At 36.6% G+C, this 20,054-nt stretch overlaps 1 protein-coding gene and 1 long non-coding RNA gene across 5 annotated transcripts in view; both read left to right on the plus strand.

Moving 5' to 3' along the window:
• LOC103714655 (protein CHROMATIN REMODELING 5-like) overlaps nucleotides 1-4,311 on the plus strand; it is a 49,520-nt gene extending 45,209 nt beyond the window's left edge. For all 4 annotated transcript variants that reach the window (XM_039132812.1, XM_008801981.3, XM_039132811.1 and 1 more), the window contains exons 29-31: nucleotides 2,248-2,592; nucleotides 2,695-2,785; nucleotides 3,228-4,311. In XM_039132812.1, the coding sequence (XP_038988740.1) occupies nucleotides 2,248-2,592; nucleotides 2,695-2,785; nucleotides 3,228-3,820 (1,029 nt within the window). In that variant the 3' untranslated portion in view covers nucleotides 3,821-4,311. The remainder of the gene's footprint in view (nucleotides 1-2,247; nucleotides 2,593-2,694; nucleotides 2,786-3,227) is intronic.
• Nucleotides 4,312-14,472: 10,161 nt separating this feature from the next.
• LOC120112859 lies at nucleotides 14,473-19,229 on the plus strand. Its single transcript, XR_005514497.1, has 2 exons — nucleotides 14,473-15,491; nucleotides 18,972-19,229. It is a non-coding gene; the product is annotated as an uncharacterized LOC120112859 (long non-coding RNA).
• The last annotated feature ends 825 nt before the right edge of the window (nucleotides 19,230-20,054 follow it).

Genomic DNA, 20,054 nt, shown 5'->3' on the forward strand with positions numbered 1-20,054 from the left:
TACTTTTTGGACATGATTTTTTGTATTGTTTGGGCCTTGGAACATTCAAAAAAATAATTTTAGATAAAACATCCAGAAATGAAAAAAAGGGGGTGTCCTTGTACACGAGGCTCCCAACACTGCAGGGTATGGGGAGGGACAGATTTATGCATCCTTGCCCCTACATGTGAAGAGTCAGTTTCCATGTTTTAACATGTGATTCCTCCGTTATACGGGAGCAACCTTACCGTTTCCCGAGGCTTGCTTCCATGGAACCCCAGAAGTAAAAAGAATTAAGTTATACTTATGGAAAGGTACAATATATTAGAAGGTGAGAATCTTGGGTGCGTAAATATGTAATGTCCATGTACCCTTTGTAAAATTTAAGAGATCATAATATTTTTATTATTTTTTTTTCTAGAATAAACATTCAAGATGTTTTCAATTTTATGTGTTGATTTGTTTGTCAATTTTGGATATGAAGCACAACATGATATTTGCTTTATACATGATAAAACGCAAGAAACTCATATTATTCAATTCTATTTTCATGAAAAGGATGATCATTCCAATTTGTTTTTTCAAATCATATAAACAAGATATATAAATGATCAAATAATTTGCTCCTGAAAATTTGGAACCCCAAACCAAAATGTTTACATATATTCTTAAGAACAATATAAAAGTGCTATTTCAGTTTTGAGAAAATGCATTGTAGCAACCATATTTATCACGCATAGTTATTTAGAAGAAAGAAAAATGGACCCAGAAATTTTACTGAAAATAAATTATCCATCAAATTTGACCCCTTGGTCAGTTTCCGTTGCAGGTAAAATAATCTAGAACCTGGGAATTTGCCGATAGCAGCCCTTGATTGATTAATCCAAATGACTGAAATTGCTTTGTCAATATTTAGTTTTGCTTGGGCTTTGGCCAAAACCAAAACATTTTGGTTATTGCTGCAATCTATAACATTGGATCATTCTTTAGTTTCATAAGGGATTATGTTAAAAGAGAGTATACAGATTGCAATTACAGTGAATATAGGAAAAGAACTTGAGATATCAGTCTAGATTGATGATCACGGCATGCTGTAAACTGTAAATTGACCAGTCTTGATATTTCGAATCTATTATACAAAACAATAGAAGACATGTAATAGAATTAGAGCTGGTTATTTGACACATATCTTGCTAACTTAATGGTGATATTTATAGAATGACAATAAGGTTTGTAATGTTGTATGGCTTAGATTGGTGGGCAATAATAAAGTTCCGACTACACAAGTTGAACATAGTAGAAAATAAGAATATTGGGATGAATAGACGGTAAAGCTATGAAGCATGGAGTAAGAAATCATTTTATTAGAGTTGTAGGCATTGTGCACATTAAGGACAAATTGTGGAGAATTGATTGAGATGGTATGGGCATATATAGGTGAAGATCTGAGTGGCCTGTAGCAAGAAAGGAATACTTCAAGAATGTAGGAGGGGAACCAGTGGTGACATAGTTGGAAATAGTTGAGAACAGAATGCTTGGCAAATAATTTATAGAACCAAGCTCATAGTTGTGACTAAAAGATCAAAAATAAGTGGAATTCTGGTTCTATTCTGGATTGGAAGCTTTCTTGAATTGTCCAACCTAGGAACTTGATCTTGATAACCTGTTTGCTTTAGTCTAGCTCTAATATTGGTTATTTATGTTCACATTGTATGAATTGTACATTTCTAATGAAACCCTTTAAAAGCCAATGGTAGGTTATTGAAAATTTGGAGGATTTTAGATTCTCTCACTTTCACCATTCTATATCTGCCAGTGATGGCCACAGTGGTTTCAGGCACCTCTGATTGTAACTTAAGGTGTACAAATGAGTGCACTAGTAAAAATATATTAGGCCATTTCATTCATGGACATGAATCTTACCATGCTCGGTTGTTGAGCTGTTGTGATACTGATCTTTCTTTATTTTAGTGGTCCAGAAGACCTATCAGCTCTTCTTGTTTGATACATTAAACATAAATGCATGATAGAAATACCTATGCCTACATATGAAAACGAGACTATCAAATGTATATGCTGTTATTGTGGGACAATGATGTGTCCAGTTAGCATTGCATGTACATTCTTTAATAAATTTAAACCTTCTGCAGAGTCAACTTTATGTATCTTATACTGATATGTATTTGTGCCCATTTTTCATAGATTGTATCTGGAGTTATTTGATTCCTCTGCAGTTATACTTTCACTAAACATGTCCTCTCTTTCTAGGAATTTGCTAGTGCTAACAGAAAGGGCTCTAAAGGATCTCGTAAGATTGCCAAGACTGAATTAGAAAATGTATCAAGAACATCAAATAATCGATCAAGAAATGCAACCTCTAAGTTGCCTAAACTGAATCTTGGAGCAAACAAAGACCATCTTCAGAGATGCCAGAAAGTAGAACCCCAGGTCAAAGAAGAAGGTGAAATATCAGAGTCTGAGCAAGAAAGGTATCAGCAGTTTAAGGAGGAAAAGTGGATGGAATGGTGTGCAGATGTCATGGAGGAGGAAGAACAAACATTGAAACGTCTAAAAAGGTTGCAGACTACCAGTTTAGATCTTCCAAAGGAAAAGGTTGGTCCTATTATTTTTAATTTTTGCTTCTTTTGTCATTTTTTGGAATAAGATCTTCTATCTTGCTGTTTTAATTCATTATTTTCATGTACTTATCTTCAGGTTCTTGCTAGAATTAGAAAATACCTCCAACTTATTGGAAGAAAGATTGACAAGATTGTTCAACAGCATGAAGTATCATATAAGCAATCCCGTAAGTTTTTTTTCTTATCAATCTCGTAAAATTGTTATATCAATGTCATAAAATGCGTACTAAGTTGTTTCCTTATGAAGTCTGTAGAGGTTTACCTATTGCAGCATAGGATTCTTCTTCTTTGGTGTTTTTATTGAAAGCAGAAAAATATGCCTTGCTTCATGCTTTAACCAGGATGGCAGCATGATTTTTCTTCGAGATGGTTATTCTTGGCTGTTACCCAGTGATTCGTATGCCACCTGCTTTAGTAGATTTTCTGCATACTATGTTCATTTGCTCTTTAGATGGCTGCTCCAGTGTCCTTGTAATGACGTGGAATTCAATTAGCAGATAGCTCTCTCTCTCTCTCTCTCTCTCTCACATCTATTTAGGAATTACTAAGCTATCTTTCATTATTTAATATTTTAAGCCATATAGAAAAATTTGTTCATATACTTTACAGGAATGACAATGAGGTTGTGGAATTATGTTTCCACCTATTCCAATCTGAGTGGTGAAAAGCTATTTGAGATCTATTCAAAACTTAAAGAGGAGCAAGCTGTGATGGGTGTAGGACCCCCCCATCTCAATAGTTCTGCCTCAGGCGCCGCTGACAGAGACAGTGATCCAAATCAGTGCCCCCCGTTGAACAATGATTTGCGTAAAAGGCCAAGACCTTACCAGTTTCCATCCCAACCTTCAGGAGCATTTCATAGGAATCACACCTCAGGAAAGTCAGAAGCATGGAAACGTCGGAGAAGAACAGACATGGATAACCAGCTCCAAACTCAGGCCTCTTATCAACAGCTCATCATGAGCAATGGGAACCGGATACCTGAACCAAGCAATTCTGCAGGGATTCTTGGTTGCGGCCCAGTAGAGATCAGGCGATTTGGCAATGAAAACCCAGTAGAGCACATCCTGGCCGTTTTCTCCCATGACGGGGTCATATTTCAGAACTACAACGGTCCGTCTATGGGAAGGCGGAGCTGCTTTCACCAGGTGGTTGCCACCATGAAGTTAAATTTACTCAAATTTTTTTTCTCGAGAAAATAAAGGTTTGCCGATCCCATTTTATGACCTTATCGACCGGCCTGAAGCTGCTGTTCCTTGTGGAGAAAATCTTGTCACAAAATGGTGACCATGTGAGAGAGATTCATGCTTGGATTCTTCTGACTAAAGCCAGCTTCTTTGGAGAGGTAAAGAGGAAGAATCTTCAAAAACTTTGATGGGGTGAGTTCGGTAATCCGTACACCAGCATGTATGTTTTAGTCGCTGGTCAATATTCAAGAATGTTGCTTCACATCAACAAAATTGTATCCATACATGTACAATGGAATATATACTGAACATATCCTATAAGTTAAAAATTTAGTTGATTTTTGGTTCATGCCAATGTTAGCGCTGCAACCATATATTGTGATAAAGTTGTATAGCTGGGTGCCCTTGGTCTTCAAGGATGTCATTTTGGAGAATGATACAATCTGTCGGTAGAACTAATATGCTCCCTCCGCTCAAGAAATGAAGTATTGTCATCATTTATTCCAGCTTGGAAGAGTTGTCATTCGCGTTTTATTTTTCTTTCTATATTGTGGATGTCAGTCATTTGAATCACAGGCGATGCTAAGGAGACTGATACCATGCCTTGCACTTGGCTGGATTCGAGGTCTATCATGTTCTTTATTTCAGGTGTGGTGCTGAGTTGGTCCAGGAAAGATATGATACCATGCCGTGTATTTTAGGGGACACAATCTTATGCTGGGTTTCCAAGGGCACGTATGCCATCGTATTGCAATTTTGCATTTTCCAGTGAATGGGATAATGTTTGGATTTGGAAAATTTGGTGATTTTTGTTTTTATTTTTTTGGTGGGGGGAAAGAGAGTCGATAACTCTCCTGGCGGGGTGGGGGCTGTGACGCGGGGTGGGCTGGTCCCTACCTCCCCCTTCTCTATTTTTTCAGCAAAAAAAAAAAAGAAAAAGAAAAGAAAAAAGAGTCGATAATGTTGAAGTAGCAAATTGCAAGCCTAAAAGATCACTTTGAAGGCAGAAATTTTGTATCTAATCCAGATTCGGTTGAAGACTGAACACAGGTTGATTTAAACTATTTATCTAATAATGTCTGGTTAACAATATAAATGTGCTGTTATCTTTTTGGCTCATAACCTATGCCTTGAAGACGTATAAAATTCTTATAAGAAGCAGCCTTACTTTCCGTTAGAAAAAGGAAAAGAAAGTGAGCAGTTTTCTTCTCGCTCTGCGAACTCTCAGTGTTAAGACAAGGGTCTTAATTTTGCTGAAATAAAATAAAGGTTAAGTGTACCAGGAGCTTTTGGCCGATGGTGTGGGGAAACCTAGGCTGGAAATGGGCTTGGACTGATATGAGCAATTTTGGGTTGGGCCGTGTTGTTACGGCGGTCTATCCTAGCCTTGAACCTGACCCAACCCAGACATTTGTTGAGATCGAGGACACCCGATCTATTGTTTCTGAGTGATGGAGGGGGTCCGAATGTTGTCCTGTTTAATGCCTGACAAACATGAAGCCAAAGACAAATTCATGCCAACAAAATCTGAGGCGAAGAAGCGAAACAAAATCCCTAATGATCAGAAGCGGGAAAAAAAAAATTCCAATTTGTTCTCCCTCCTTGAATATGACTTCTTTTCCCAAACTGAAGTGAGAAACCCTAGTCTTATTTTGGGGTTTCTAGGGTTTTAGCGTCTGCAACAGGTTCTGCAGAACGGAGGTTCGGCTTTACTTTCCAGCGCAAGGCCGACCCATTTTTTCTAATTTTAAAAAATATTAAAAATATTTTAAAAATACTTTAAAAACGCTACATATGGTAACTAAATATTTCCAGCAGCAATTTCATTGTTCAGTAAGTAAAACCTAGGGTTAAAAATTTTGGCCGAGTCAGGTTTTAATTCCCAAGCCCGAGTCTAACCCTTTTAATAAACGAGCTTATTTTGAAGGCTTGGTCCTGCTCCTTGGTCCTAAAACCTTGGACCCAAAGGGTTTGGACTTGAGCGAACCAAGCAGGCTGTTCGATCTCTGAACAAGTCTACTCACAACCTCCTCTTCCCTTCTCCCCCTTCCCCTCCCTCGTTTTGTGCTAGAGCCCAAAGAACAAGCTTGGGCTTACATCCAAGTGGCCCAATCAGGCTTCGAGCCGATATCAGGTTAGGCTCAGGCTGGACTTTTGAAAGTAATTTCGGGGCTTGGCCTTGGCCTGGGCCTGGGCTGCATAGGAACCCAACCGGGCCTGGTCCAATTCTGACCCTCGATGCAAAGTACTCAGCCATTTTTACTACCCAAAACATATAAAGATGAGTTCTTAAAGGAGACTACCTACCATGGATTCTGCATTCGATTCTTGCCGGACATTGGATCCATTTGAGCAAATAGCTAGTGTTGAGATCATCTGCATTGGTTTACTCTAGAATTACACAAGCATGACCAAGTAGGGGCTTTGTTGTTGTGAATTACCCCCCTATTCCAACTGGTAATTGAATTTTGTAACAAGAGCCCAAGAGTGCTGACTTCTTGTAGGTAATTCACTAGTTATCCCTTTGTTTCAGATTGATTTCTCCTTGTAGTAGTGCGCATTAATATCTGTCTTATTTTCATTTCTTCTGCTTCTGCTCTAGAATTTCTTCTTCTATGTTTTTTTTTTCTTTTAGTTTAGAAAATTGCACTCTAGAATTCTGGTTATACCATTCCCATCTCATTGAATGAGTTCAAACTAAGCGGTGTCATTGCTGGATAGGGCTGACACTAGATCGGATACCAATATAATCCATATTCTTATTATTTTTTGTTTAATGAATATAGATATAAATATGGATGTTAATCAGATGCAAAAATTTGTATTCATGCTTATTTTAAATAGGGATGGATAGAAATTGAATGGTAGAAATATGAATATAAATATAGATAATTGAACTTTATGACCACGGAATCCAAAATATTACTAAGTGAAAGATAAAATAAGTTAATAGCATGTTAATGCGATTATTTATTGTTCTTAAAAATTCATGCACGAATGCTATATAAAATTAAATAGAATTATAAATAGAATTTCATCTGAATAAGTTGTCTATCTATATCCATATTCATAAATTTCGTTAATGGATATATACGAATGCGGATATTAGCCGGATGCTCGGATATTTTGAGATATAAGAATACATTTGGACGGATATTATTCTGCTCACCTCCGCCCTTATTTTTAAAGTATATTCTCTGACAGTTATCCTATGCTTCAAAGGTGTCAGATCAGGCAAACGGGCGTCGAGCAACTAAGGCGGCAGGATCCTGCATCTCCACGAATCGCAACCAGCTGTCCCTGCAGCAGTCTACATTGCCTGCAATTCAGGAGAGAGATCAGACACTGATTCTCTGAATCTTTGGGCTTAGAGAATGGTATGAGAGATAATGACATGGCTTAGACATCCATGGAAATCCTTATATTGAACTCTTATTCTATAGTATTTCATGTTGCACCTGGATAACGGCTAGTCTATTTTCAATTTGAGCACACTAGTTAAGAGTATGCTTTGGGAAGACCAAGACTTAGTCTTTTGCATCATGAGAGTAAGCTCAAACTGAACTGTTTGTATTATGAGAGTGTGGAATCTACTTTGGAAGGATCATCATCCCTACCAGCATGATTACGCTGAGCTGACATTCTAACTAATCTCATTTTGCATTCATAAAGACTCTGGTTGCAGAGTAAGTTAATCTACGCTAAATGGGTTTGCTTATTCTGAATCCTCTCTGTTCTAGAATAAACTATTCCCACCCTCTACTTAGTTTAGATTGGAAAAGGTGGGTTTAGAAGTTTTTTGATGCGTTTGTCTTGCCATTGAAGTAAATTTGGCTGGTTTTGTGACGTTAAATGGATTAAAGAGCCCTGGTTTTATTCGACCCTCCTCTTACCTTGCAGCCAAAATAATTAAACTAGCTCCTCCAAAAGCATAAATCTAGACTATTCTTTGCTATCCAGACAGCATGTACTCCAAGAGAGTGGACTGCGTTGCGCACTCATGTACATGAAGCATAAAGGTAGATAGTTCTCGAAGAAATTAATTGAGAGCCCATAGACATGAGATCAAGGAATCTTATAGAAGGGTTACGTATAATATATTAGCAAACCCCCCTTCTTTCACTCGTAAAAGAATGAAGGCAGGCATCTAATCTATCACCTTTTATTGTCTAAGAGGAATCGGATTCATGATCTTGAGATATGACTTTAGGAAAAACAGGTGCCGACCAACTAAAGAAAGAAGCTTTCTTCACCACTAAGAAAGCTTTAGGCTTGCAGAGTGGGTGGCCATTCAACGTATATAGATTTTGACACCAGGAGGAAGGAAGCATCTCTGAAAAACTCCCTTTCACACTATCCCTTTGAGAAATCCTAGTTGTATATATGTATGCATTAGGTTAAGTTCATTTATATCTATACATACAAACTTAGCTCACGCCAGAATTGAGGCAGAAAAAAACCACTTAACTGCCTGCTGCTTCTCTGCCACTTCCTTAATGGACTCCTCAGGAGCTAAAGGAACCCAACCTCCACCAGGTCTCTCTCTCTCTCTCTCTCTCTCTCTCTCTCTCTCTCTCTCTCTCTCTCTGTGTGTGTGTGTGTGTGTGTGTGTAGCGCGCGCGCGCACACACACACACTCAAGTTCAAGGAAAGGAGACTTAGAAACCTTTTTCTTCTACTACTGATCTTGAGCTTTGTTTTATGACTGCGAAAGGGTACCCGAATGATTCGGGGGCACCAAAGAACAAGCCATGCAATCTCCGAACCAAGAAGAGAGGCGACAGAGGGTTCATTGAAGGATGGTAATTAAGCTTATACACAGATTTTCTCTGAAATCTCTCGATATTATATTTTTCGAGGAAAAAATTTTTAAAGCATGAGAATTTTTGTACATGTAAATTATTTTAATCTTAACTATAACGCATGACTATGTGAAGAACAATATGTTATTTTAATAATTTTATGATGCTACTGTATAAAATATATTGGCGAGTCATAGCGCAATGGTAAGTTTGCTCTATTGTGACTCGAAATATGTAAATAGCTTCTCTGCATGCGCGGGTAAAATCTCGCTCTTCTCGGACCCTAAAATAGTGGAAGCCTAATGAATTATAATGCTCTTTTTTTTATTAAAGAAAACATGTTGTTGATCTGAAATTTTACTCTCTTTGCTCATTAGCTTAATAGTTAGTTTATATAATACTTTTTCCTGTATAAACCTAATAAAGAATTAAAGTTGAGATTTTCCTTTTGCTGATTTTTTTTTTTTGAGATAGAAGATTTTCATAGGTTGATAAAAACCCAACGAAGCAAGATTTGTTACTTCTAACATCCTATGTAAGGATATTCAATCCCTAGAACAGAACAAGGTTGGCCTAAAGGAAAGAGGGTCATAGGAGAACCAAATATTATCTATATATGATAGGTCAGCTTTCTATGTATAACATTACTAGATTCAGTGCCTACATACACCATGTCTAATGACTAGACAAACAAATTTAAACAGTAAGGCGACATGTATATTTGGCAAATTAAGGTTTTGATTTTGCTTTTCTGTTGGATGGTAGTAGTTGTATAGAGAGAGAGAGATTTGCTTCAACATAATTAGCTTAGACATTACATGGATTTAGCCTCCTTTTCCCTAAAAAGAAATGCTTATATGCTGATTTGCTTGGGTCCATACCTACATGCTTTGCAGAATATCTCCTAATCTTTCAAGGAAAGGATGGAAGTTGTCATTTTCTCACTCTTAAATCTACATTTTCATTTAGATAAAACCATCATGCTGTCTATTTTGACTGCAGTTTGTTGTATCATCGAATTTGATGACTAGCTAGAGAAGGTCTTCTGGTAAAAGCATTATTGGCTGCCAAGTCCTATAAGCATGAAACAAATTGTGCAATTACATGTTGGATAGATGGGTTTTATATCCATAATATTGCTCATTTCTTACATTACACATCATGTCTCCTTCTAATTCTACCTCAAAAATGTTTTAACTATCTTTTCAGGGAATAATGTTTTGGTATGCTACTTGTTTCATACCGGCAATATATAAGAAACTCCTTAGTATCAATTTATAGGATATGTCTTCACAATTTTTAGTGACATCCTTTTTAATATTCTCTCTCTCTCTCTCTCTCTCTGCAGTCTGGCTGCACTTTGTTGTTGTTGGTTATGTGAAACCTGCTTTTGATGAAGAGTGGAGACTTATCAGAAGAGCCATGAACCATAAGAGCATTACAAGCGCATATTAGGAGTGTCACGTCGTGTTCTTCGATGTATTGTAGTCTTATGTTAATGTAATGATCAAGTAAGAGGCTTGCATATATTTGCTCCATTTGAGAGTTTGGTTTGTAACCCTTATTTCTAGTATACTATCAAACACTCAAAACTATCTGTGTATCTTTTCCCTACTATCTTTGTTGGGTGGATCTTCTAATCCCCCCCCCCCCCCCCCCCCGTCTCTTTATATAAAAAAGAATTTTCTAAATAGAAGTGCAACAAATGATACAAAAATGGAAAAAAAGAGATCACTAATATAACAATTTAAATAAAACAGAGCATAAATGACTAATTTTTGTGCAACTTAATATAGTTCAAAGCGAAAAAGGAGATGTATCTGCAGCATTATTAAGCAAATTTCCATACAAGCAATTATAAAGGACAGGATAGGTGGAAGAAGTATAAGCTTGTTTCCATTTTTCATTCAACAAACCACCCAGAACATAAAGAATATTTAAAGAACAAAAACTTCTCAATAAAACGTTCCCTTTTTTGTAAGGAAACAACTTTACTAAATCTCTAGACAGTTATATCCTAGCACGACCATCTGAACAAGATCTTGGAGGCATGTAGAGAAATCTATTCAAACAAAAACAAAGACTAGAAGATACAACTTTAAACCTTTCAACAATGATTCTTACTCCATGCAACGAGCAATGATTCAATACAGGAAGAGGAGTTGAGGCAGTTATGATGAGAAGAATTAGTCTCAAGACATCTGGGCATTGATCCTAGAGTAAGAATGACAGTTGCTACCATAGCTCCTCAGTACAGTAGTATGGACCTTAAGGCCAACAAAGATATGAAAACCAACAAGCTTCATTTCTTTCCTCGACATGTTGCTTGCTAACATATGTGAAAAATCATAGAGAGAACATGTAGATTTTTATTTCCTTCTTTGATCTTGATCTATGTCATTTATTTTACCACCTTTTTTTATCCAGTTCTCTTTTTACCTTTGTATATGCCTTCTACTTGCATGTAAAAACATATAAGAAATTCAAAACTATAACAATTGACTTATGCTATTCTTTAGAATCTTCCATTTTAACATGGAAAATCCTTTCATAGTCCACATTAGAATATATATTTATTAAAATGTTCTTTGGTTTGATGTCTAAATAGAAATTCTGGCCGAATTGACCTTATGTGAAAATTCTTGCTACTATATAATGTAAACTACTGGTCTCTGAATCTTTAACTATCCTATCTGAACACTTCCTTCTCTTTAATAATTAAGTCCATCAGTCTTGCCAAATATTACCAGAGAAAATAGTCATGGACATTTGATTAACTAGACATCAATCATTTAATGATAATTTTGGAAATATACTTATTTAAATATGCCCATCTTGGCTTAGCTCTCTCTTCATTCTTTATTTGACAAACATAGAGTGTATATCTAAATTTTGAAATATCTTGATTGTGATAGTGTATTATCATTTGAGATATATTTTGAAACATCTTAATCTCGAGTCTCCTCAAAATATATATCTTTCTTTAGATCATTTACGGTTGCAAGCCTAACAGTCTGGTTCCATATGGACTGGGTTGTTCCAGATTTATCTTATTAGATTTTCCAAATCAAATCAAATCAAGAACAATCCAAATACAAACTATCATTAACATGTATAAATCGGTTACATAGTTAAATATTGAATATATTAAACAAGAAAGGACTGATTAAACAACATGCGAACATAATTGGCAATCCATTCCACAAAAGTTTATTAACAATGTCAAACAAGCATTTCCAGTGATACAAATAATCCATGACTAACTATAGAAAATTTATTACCAAAGAAACAATGTATCTTTAGCTCAACAAGTGTCAAACACAATACAATGCTTTAGTTTCGAAGCGGTTTGGGTTCTGATCGGATCTCTTGGTGATGTAAACTCAATCTATATTGAAAAGTGTCATATTTTCTAACCAAGTCTCATTCAAAATGAATTAGATGTGAAGCATGCTTGGACCCTTTCATCTTAGTTCTAGATCATAAGCAGGTCAATCCAATTGATTTACCGTCCTCATCGAAGCTGTCCATCTTTCCTTCTAGTACATGGATAGCACATGCTCGGTGATGGAGTTGCGTGATGCTAGGGTTGGTGTGCTACTATTTAAGTCGATCAATCCAGATCCTGATCAGCTTGCTAGTCAGTCCGATTCAGATTATTATCGGATCGGTTAGGTCATTGTCAGTCTGGTCTATTTTCATTCTTCCCATATTTAATATGACAAGAAAAAATAAAAAAAGTCATAGGTGTGACAACTTGTCCACACCAGAGTTTTCTCTCCCCAGTTTTCTCATCCTCATCCCCTCACAGAATATTATATATAATTAAGAGTAAGTCAAATTAAATTAATCGCATCATATAAGGCGTAGTTTGGTGCGATCCTCTCTCTGCCGCACAATTCGGTGTCCTCTTATCTGCCACATCGGATATGATGCGGACCATCGGCTGCCCTCACTCACATGTTTCCCATTTGCCTTGGAGAACACTAAGCTAAATGAGCAAGAGAGAGAGAATGGTATTCTACTTCTAATCTCGCTTCATGTTTTCTCCCTAATTTCATTTTAGAATATCTCCAATTTTGTTCAGTTGTCCACGAATAACAATGCTTTCTTTAAAAAATACTATTTTTCATTAGCTTGATGTAGTTAACTATTGCAATCCATCAAAGCTATGGTGCTCTTTCTATGTTACATGGTGAGAATCATAATGTTATTTTGATGTTTACAAAACCATGAAGGCCATAGGGAAGTACCAATGCAATTAACAAAGTTAATCAAGTAAGAGAGAAGTGATACACTTTCGATACATCTAACAAACTTGATACACTCATGGTACACTCATCTATAATGCTTAATAAGATCCTCAAAAACTCATTCAAGGATAATTCTACTAAAAGAACTTGAAAGAAAATCTAATTTTCAGTTTGATCAAACTAAGAGTGAAGTTTCTCTTGATAAGGGGCATTTCTGTAATTCTGTTAATTAAAGAATGAAACTTGAATGTGCCATACTTTATCAATTTTATGGGAATATCTTTTTATTACTTCATTGTGCTAAACTAATCTTCAAGTGCAGAAAAACAGGATTAGAGTCGACCCCAAGTAGTTTGGAGTCGACCCTGATACATTTGACACGTCCTGGCATGATGTGGCATAACCTTGGAACACTTGGCACAGAATTGGAGTCGACCCCAGAAGTAATGGAGTCGACCCTGGCACTTTTTGGCACACTCTGGCACAAGATGACACAAGTTGGCACAGACCTTGGGTCGGCCCTAGAAAACCTTGAGCCGACCCCAGGTTGTGTCGACCCCAAGATATGATGAGCCGACCGTAGTGAAAAGAGCCAGAAAAGCAACTCTCTGGAAATCCTAAGAGGGTCGACCCCAGATGACCTTGAGTCAACCCCACTAAATCTTGAGTCGACCCCAGGAAGGCATGAGTTAACCCCTGCCCGAAGAATCAGAAAATTGGATATCTGAAATCCCTGAGAGGGTCGACCCCAGAAAAGATTGAGTCGACCCCACTGAAGCTCGAGTCAACCCCAAGAGAAGCTGAGTCGACCCCAGCCCAGAATGACGGAAAGACAACTCTCTGAAAATTCTGAGAGGGTCGACCCCAGGAATACATGAGTCGACCCCACTGCAGCCGAAGCCGACCCCAGGAATACATGAGTCGACCCTAGTCTGAGGAACAGTAACTTGAGTTGACTCCCGATTTGCTTGAGTCGACACCAGCACGACTGACAGCATAATGGCTAGTTCTGCAGAAGTATATTTTGAGTCTCCAACGGCTAGAAACGGCTAGAAACGGCTAGTTTCTCCATTCCAACGGCTAGAAAGTTACTATTAGATGTTGGGAAAGTATTTAACGGGTACTATTCATCAGTGAAAAGTATCTTTTGCAATTAAGAAGAGCATTCAAGTGAAAAACCCTAGCCTTAAAGTGTTTGATTAATTTTGCTTCATTCCAATAACAAAAGAGAAGGTGGTTGAGCACATTCAAAGAAAAATCAAGAGCTCCACCAACCCTTGAAGAGGGAAGCAATCTCAGCGAAGAAAAAAAAAGCGCCTTCAAAGAGATAACATCTTTTCTTTTCTTCTCCTTTGTGCATATTTGATTTATATGCTCATTTAGGAGCTTTGTTTCTTGTATTCTTAATCCTGTTGTAAGGTTTGTTGGTGAGCCTGTAAAATCAACGGAATAGGTTGTTGGTGATCCTGAAAAACCAACATAGGTTTTGGTGAACCCGGAAAACCAATTATAAAGGTTTTTGGATTGTGAGCTCGGAAAACAATCCAACTGTAATTCGAGGAATTATAGTGAATTCTCAATGGAACACTTGGGGAGTAGACGTAGGTGCTGTGGGGTGCACCGAACCACTATACTTCTTGTGTGTTTGTATTGCCTTGTTTGTGTTTTCAATTTCACATATGCATTTGACACTAACTAAATCACACACACATCCATTAAGAAAAGTTAAGATCGAAAGAATTTAGAAAACCCAATTCACCCTCTCCTCTTGAGTTGTCACATTGGGCAACACATGGGACAGGATATAAGTTACAAAAGTATAATGTTTGTTTATTACTAGTGACCTGATATTTTTCTCCCCAATTAATGTGAATTTTGTTAATATTTTGCCTTACTTCATCAAGTGGTTATGCCAAATGGTTTTTAACCTACTAATTTTGTGATATTGAACCTTTTGGTCACTGGTGTAATTCTTGTTGAAACATTAAAATCATATAATGCTATCTAATCATGGCTACAATTGTTGCAGAATGGAACGATTCTTAATTATCTCTAAGGGGACTTTGGGATCAAGCATCCTTTTGCCCTTCTATCTCCTTCCTCTATTATGATGTGGGTGGCAATTTTAGACACCCTCTTATACAGTGATTGTATGATTGTTTTTTCACATAGATGAAAATAATTGAGTTTGATTTTCTTATCACTTGGTTCTTGGAGAGTTTTAGATTATTAAACTCTTAAATTGAGGCCTGACTCACTTTTATACCCTTAGATGTTCTTCGTTTAGTATTATGATAATCATAACTCTGAGCAGAAAGAAGCATTACTAACGAGCTTGATTTTGTGGTTTTTTGTAGGAGAGCTTCGTTGAGCTTCACAAACATTAAAGAATAACTAGCCTTTTGTCATCTCAAGTATACAAGTAAAGATGGCTTATGCATATGGTCCTAGGAGAAACCATCTCTTTGTTCTAGGGCCTGTGAATATCCCAGAGTCTGTGATACGGGCTATGAACAGGAACAATGAAGATTATAGGTCCCTAGCTGTGCTTGCACTGACAGAGACTCTTTTCGAGGATGTCAAGAAGATCTTCAAGACAACAAGTGAGACATTTTCTAATTCCCACAATAGGTAATTTTTTCCATGTTTATTACATATGTTAAAGATAATATCAATCAATGTTCAGACCAAGGTACGCCATATCATATTAAACCAGACGTATGGGGCGCACTATACTATACCAGTTCGATACCGGTACATAGCAGGAGCTTTCGTACTGAGTGTACTAATACAGTACTAGGGTGGCACTGATATGGAGGCCGGTACTGAGACAGTGTACCTTAGTTCAAACTTTTTGCACAGTCCGCACCTTCATATTTGATGTGACATTTCATATTTCTGTAGAGTATCTTTTGGTTCATCAATGTCACCTTTCCTTCTTTATATTACCTTGTAAATTGTTAGAGTTTCCATCAAAGGTGGTCTGAAATTCACAAATGATACATAACTTGACAATTGGATAGACAAGAGTAAGTTCTAAAAACCTATAATGTCAACTTAGGCCTTTGTAGATAGGAGCCATTTAAAAAGTGCACACTCATTGCAGTATTCATGTCTGAAATCCCAGAGCTCCAAATTTTAGTGTACAAAACCTTCCTGGGTATTCTCTACCATCCCTCCTGTCTGTTTGAGAAAATTGCAGAAAGCTCTGAAAAGACTCATCCATGGGCATTGTTAAGTAGTCATTCATGCTGTGCTAGACAGAAAATTGAAAGAGGATTTTTTTTTTTTTTTGTTTCTCATACAGATCTACGCTTCTGAACATCTTCTCCTTGAAAGTCTGCAATATAATCTACTAAATGATGATTGTCTTTTGTCTGAATGAAATTGTACGATGCCGCATTAAAAGGGCCATTGTCCTCTCCACCAATAGTCAATATTTGATGTGGCACTCATTAGTGAAATGGCAGACATCTGAAATGAGAACTATCAGCCTTGTTTAATGCTCTGCCTTCACTAGAAATGTCTGATATTTTTAACTTGGTACTACTTAATGCTTGTAGTCAACATGATGTATCCTGTTCTAAAATAACTTTTAATCAGAGACACCAAAAGGTTGTCCAATATTGACAGCTTTGGCTCGCATTGTTAGGGCACACCATTTTTGAGTACTCAAGGAGCACTGTGCTGTCATGTTGTGTTTAGTTATATGAAATTCTTAGCATTGTAGAATTCCTAAAAATAGCATCCAGTAAACTGTAAACGCTGTTGAATATATTTATTTAGATAATCCTGTGATACCTTTCACTTTCTTACAAGGCTGTATTGATATCATATCCTTTGTTCCATCTTATTCAGTGGAATATCTTTTTTTTTTTATCATAACTGTGCATAATCCATCTATAACAATGCGGTGTCTTTGTCCTGGTAGTGGAGCTTGGGAAAGTGCATTAGCAAACACATTATCACCTGGTGATAGAATTGTATCATTTGATACAATTTTGCTTTGAGGTTTGAACAATTGTGTCTAAATTATAAAGCAAACATATGAAATCATCTCTAGAATATCATAAAATCCTTCACCAATCTACAGAGCAAAGGAAGAATATCTTGGGTTGGTTCAAAGTCTAGGCTCAAGATATTTTCTTGCAAGGAGCTTGTGAACTAAAAATGCCTAGAAAACTTCCAAAGGAAATGATCTGAAATATGTCAAACCCACATATTGTGATTGTATAAGAATAATGATCTAATTTGATATGTCTAGAAAATTACCGATGAAATATACCGTTGCAATCAATCTAAATTTGGCCCCTACAAACTATCATTATCGATAGAAGGTTCTTGATTAAATAGAGGATAATATTTGAAGCTAGTGCTAGAATTGAGAAGGGTTGTCTTTGGCTTCATGATGTTCCAATTTGTCGTACTGTCTTAAGAAATAGTCCCCATTCTAACCCACAAACTTATCAATCTCAATCCCATCCTTGAATGCTAAATCTGTGAAAAATTAGTGGTCTCCTAATTCAGCAGTGGAAATCTTTCTTGCATGTGCTTCTTGGTTTGCTTCGAAGTAACTTACTTTTGCCCATCTTAGATAGCCAATTTTAGTGTCTATTTCCAAAAAAATCAGGTGAAAGTGATTTATATCAATTTTTAGGGTGTGCCTGGTGGGTTCAATGACTTATAGGGGAAGGAGAAGGTTGTGGAGTAGATTGGACCTCCTAATCTTCTTTCTTCATTCTTCCAAGTCCAATATTTGGAGGACCCATAAATAAATACAATTGTTTTTTTATGAAGGTAGAATTTGAAATGGATTGAGATATCAATTTCCTTTTGTAAGTTAGCATCTCTATCCAATTTAGAGTTATTCTTTAGTTTTGTTCTTTTGTTGAGATAGAAGGCATAAATTGATTTCTTGTGGATTAGTATATGCTAACAAATGCATAGCTATCCTAAAGTAATTTCTGCTAAACATGAAGAATGCTTCTATGCCTTTCGCTTTCCAATATGAGTTTGAAAACACAGAAATCAAGTGATCTTTTTTCATGTATGTCTATGACTCCTACTCGGAACTCCACATTATTGCTGGTTCATGTATATAGCTGTCATAACCAAAGGTTGTCATGGTTGTGTCTGATTCACTGTAAATACAAGTGTTGGTTTGTGGGAACAGACCCACCCATATATGGTGGAAAACTTGAGACAAATTATTCATGATCATTGATGTTCCACATGAATCATTACTTCTAACACTTCTGCTGCTGCAGAAGAGATCATAGCTTGAATGCCTATAAATGACACTTGAATTTATTCATTCCCATATTTTTCGAGTGATCTTTTCGTGTTGCGGATCTTGCTGTAAGTAATCTGCCATATCATTTGCTGATATTAGTGCAGCTGTACTTCCTTGCTAAGCATTCTCTCTTTTATGACTGATCATGAGACCTAAAGTGCCATATCCAGATAGGCAAGTTAAGTCATACAGTTGCTCCTTAGGTCGATAAATAGGCAAGACTTCAATTCATCAATCAGGTAATGCCTGAGCCTGCTAAGCATTGATGAAGTGTAACTGAATCAGATACATTGCATTCTTTCCACCAAGTCTAATTGACCCTAAAGAAGTAATTTAACTTTATCAATTCTCTGCCTGAACAGAAGCTTTTCTCCTTGATCCCGTCATCTAAAGCTTAAGTTAGGAGCTTGAATTTTCTCAAATGAACAATTCTGAGGAAGATATGCATACCACCAAAGGAAAAGGCATTTTGAACTCATGTCTTGCAACTCCTTTGGCGTTTGATATAATATATCAGAAAGTTCTGTCGAATTGGAAGCTGCTCATGAACTGATCAGACCTGAAGCTTGAGTTTCTCAAATGATACTGTTGGACTTGAAAAATGAAAAATGTCATTTTAACTTCAGATTTGATCTGTTAAAAGTATGAATTGTTGGTCTTCAATTCTAAGCATCATTAATAATTCTTTATTGCAATAAGAAGTCGTTCATCAATTTTGATCCTGAGATGGACTTGTTGGACAAAAGATTTTTGTTTCATCAATGAGATTTGATGACTAGATTTTGTGCAATATGGCTAACTTTGTTTAAGCTCTGCAGCTGCAACTGTTGGGCTGTCTTAGTGGGGTGGAGATGGCACTCGAGGATTTAGGCTGCCCGGCCAAGCTGGGAAGTAGAGTGGGAGCAGCAGCTGCTTATCTTCAGAACACCATCCCAATGATCCCTTCGAGGATATAATATTCAATCAACATAGCTTCTTGTCTCAGACTTTCTGTAAATATGACTACATATCATGCACTCTTGTGAGGCTTGTTCTCCATACGTATTGCTCTGTAGTTGATTATTTTATTTAGAACTTCCATATTTGTATCTAGTTAGTTGTCCTATTCTTGTTTCCATTATAAGCAGCATATTATGCATAACTTGCACTTACATGGTGGGAAAGACATTGTTGTCATTTTTGTTGGAGTTTTAATTAAAAATAAATAAATTTTTCTATCTTTCTGAAGTTTAGTTATTTTAAATATTTTAGAAAATTTTTTTATGAGACACTTCTTTCATAAAAGTTGTAACGCTTCTAAAGAAAACATTGGTTTTCAAAAAGATAAGGTATTTCCGAAATATGACATATCTTCAGAACCATCGCGTCTGTTCGGTCTTCCAGGTAGAGTCTATAAATAGACTGATCTGAGATTAATTCAAAAATAATTTGATTTCTCTTTTTCTCACTGGTATTTTATCTTTCAAGAGTTTCTTTCACATATAGAGAGTTTTTCTACCCTTCAACTTTCTACTTTTTTTTTGGGGGGGATATCTGAAAGAGCTGATTGGGTCAAGTCTTCACATCGATCGTGCTTGTTAGAGAAGGATCGGACCGAGCCAGACTATTGTATCTTGAAGATGAGATCGTTGTAGACCTATATATAGGGGTGAATCATATTTTTAGGATAGTGCATATCATATGTCTTAATACAGGCAAGTTCTTTTTAATTTTCTGATTTTATTTTAATAAATTATTATTTTATAGTACTTATATAAAATAAAAATATAGTAATTTTTAGATAAAATATTTTTAATAAATTTTGAGTCCCGACAAAATGATAGTGTTGTGGCATCTTATGCGCTACTTTGTGAACCATCTCCTTTGGCTCGATTGTGGAAGGTACCCAAGAAGAAAGGCCA

Source organism: Phoenix dactylifera, chromosome 13, assembly GCF_009389715.1.
Source record: "Phoenix dactylifera cultivar Barhee BC4 chromosome 13, palm_55x_up_171113_PBpolish2nd_filt_p, whole genome shotgun sequence".
In the NCBI taxonomy this organism is placed as follows: Eukaryota; Viridiplantae; Streptophyta; class Magnoliopsida; order Arecales; family Arecaceae; genus Phoenix; species Phoenix dactylifera.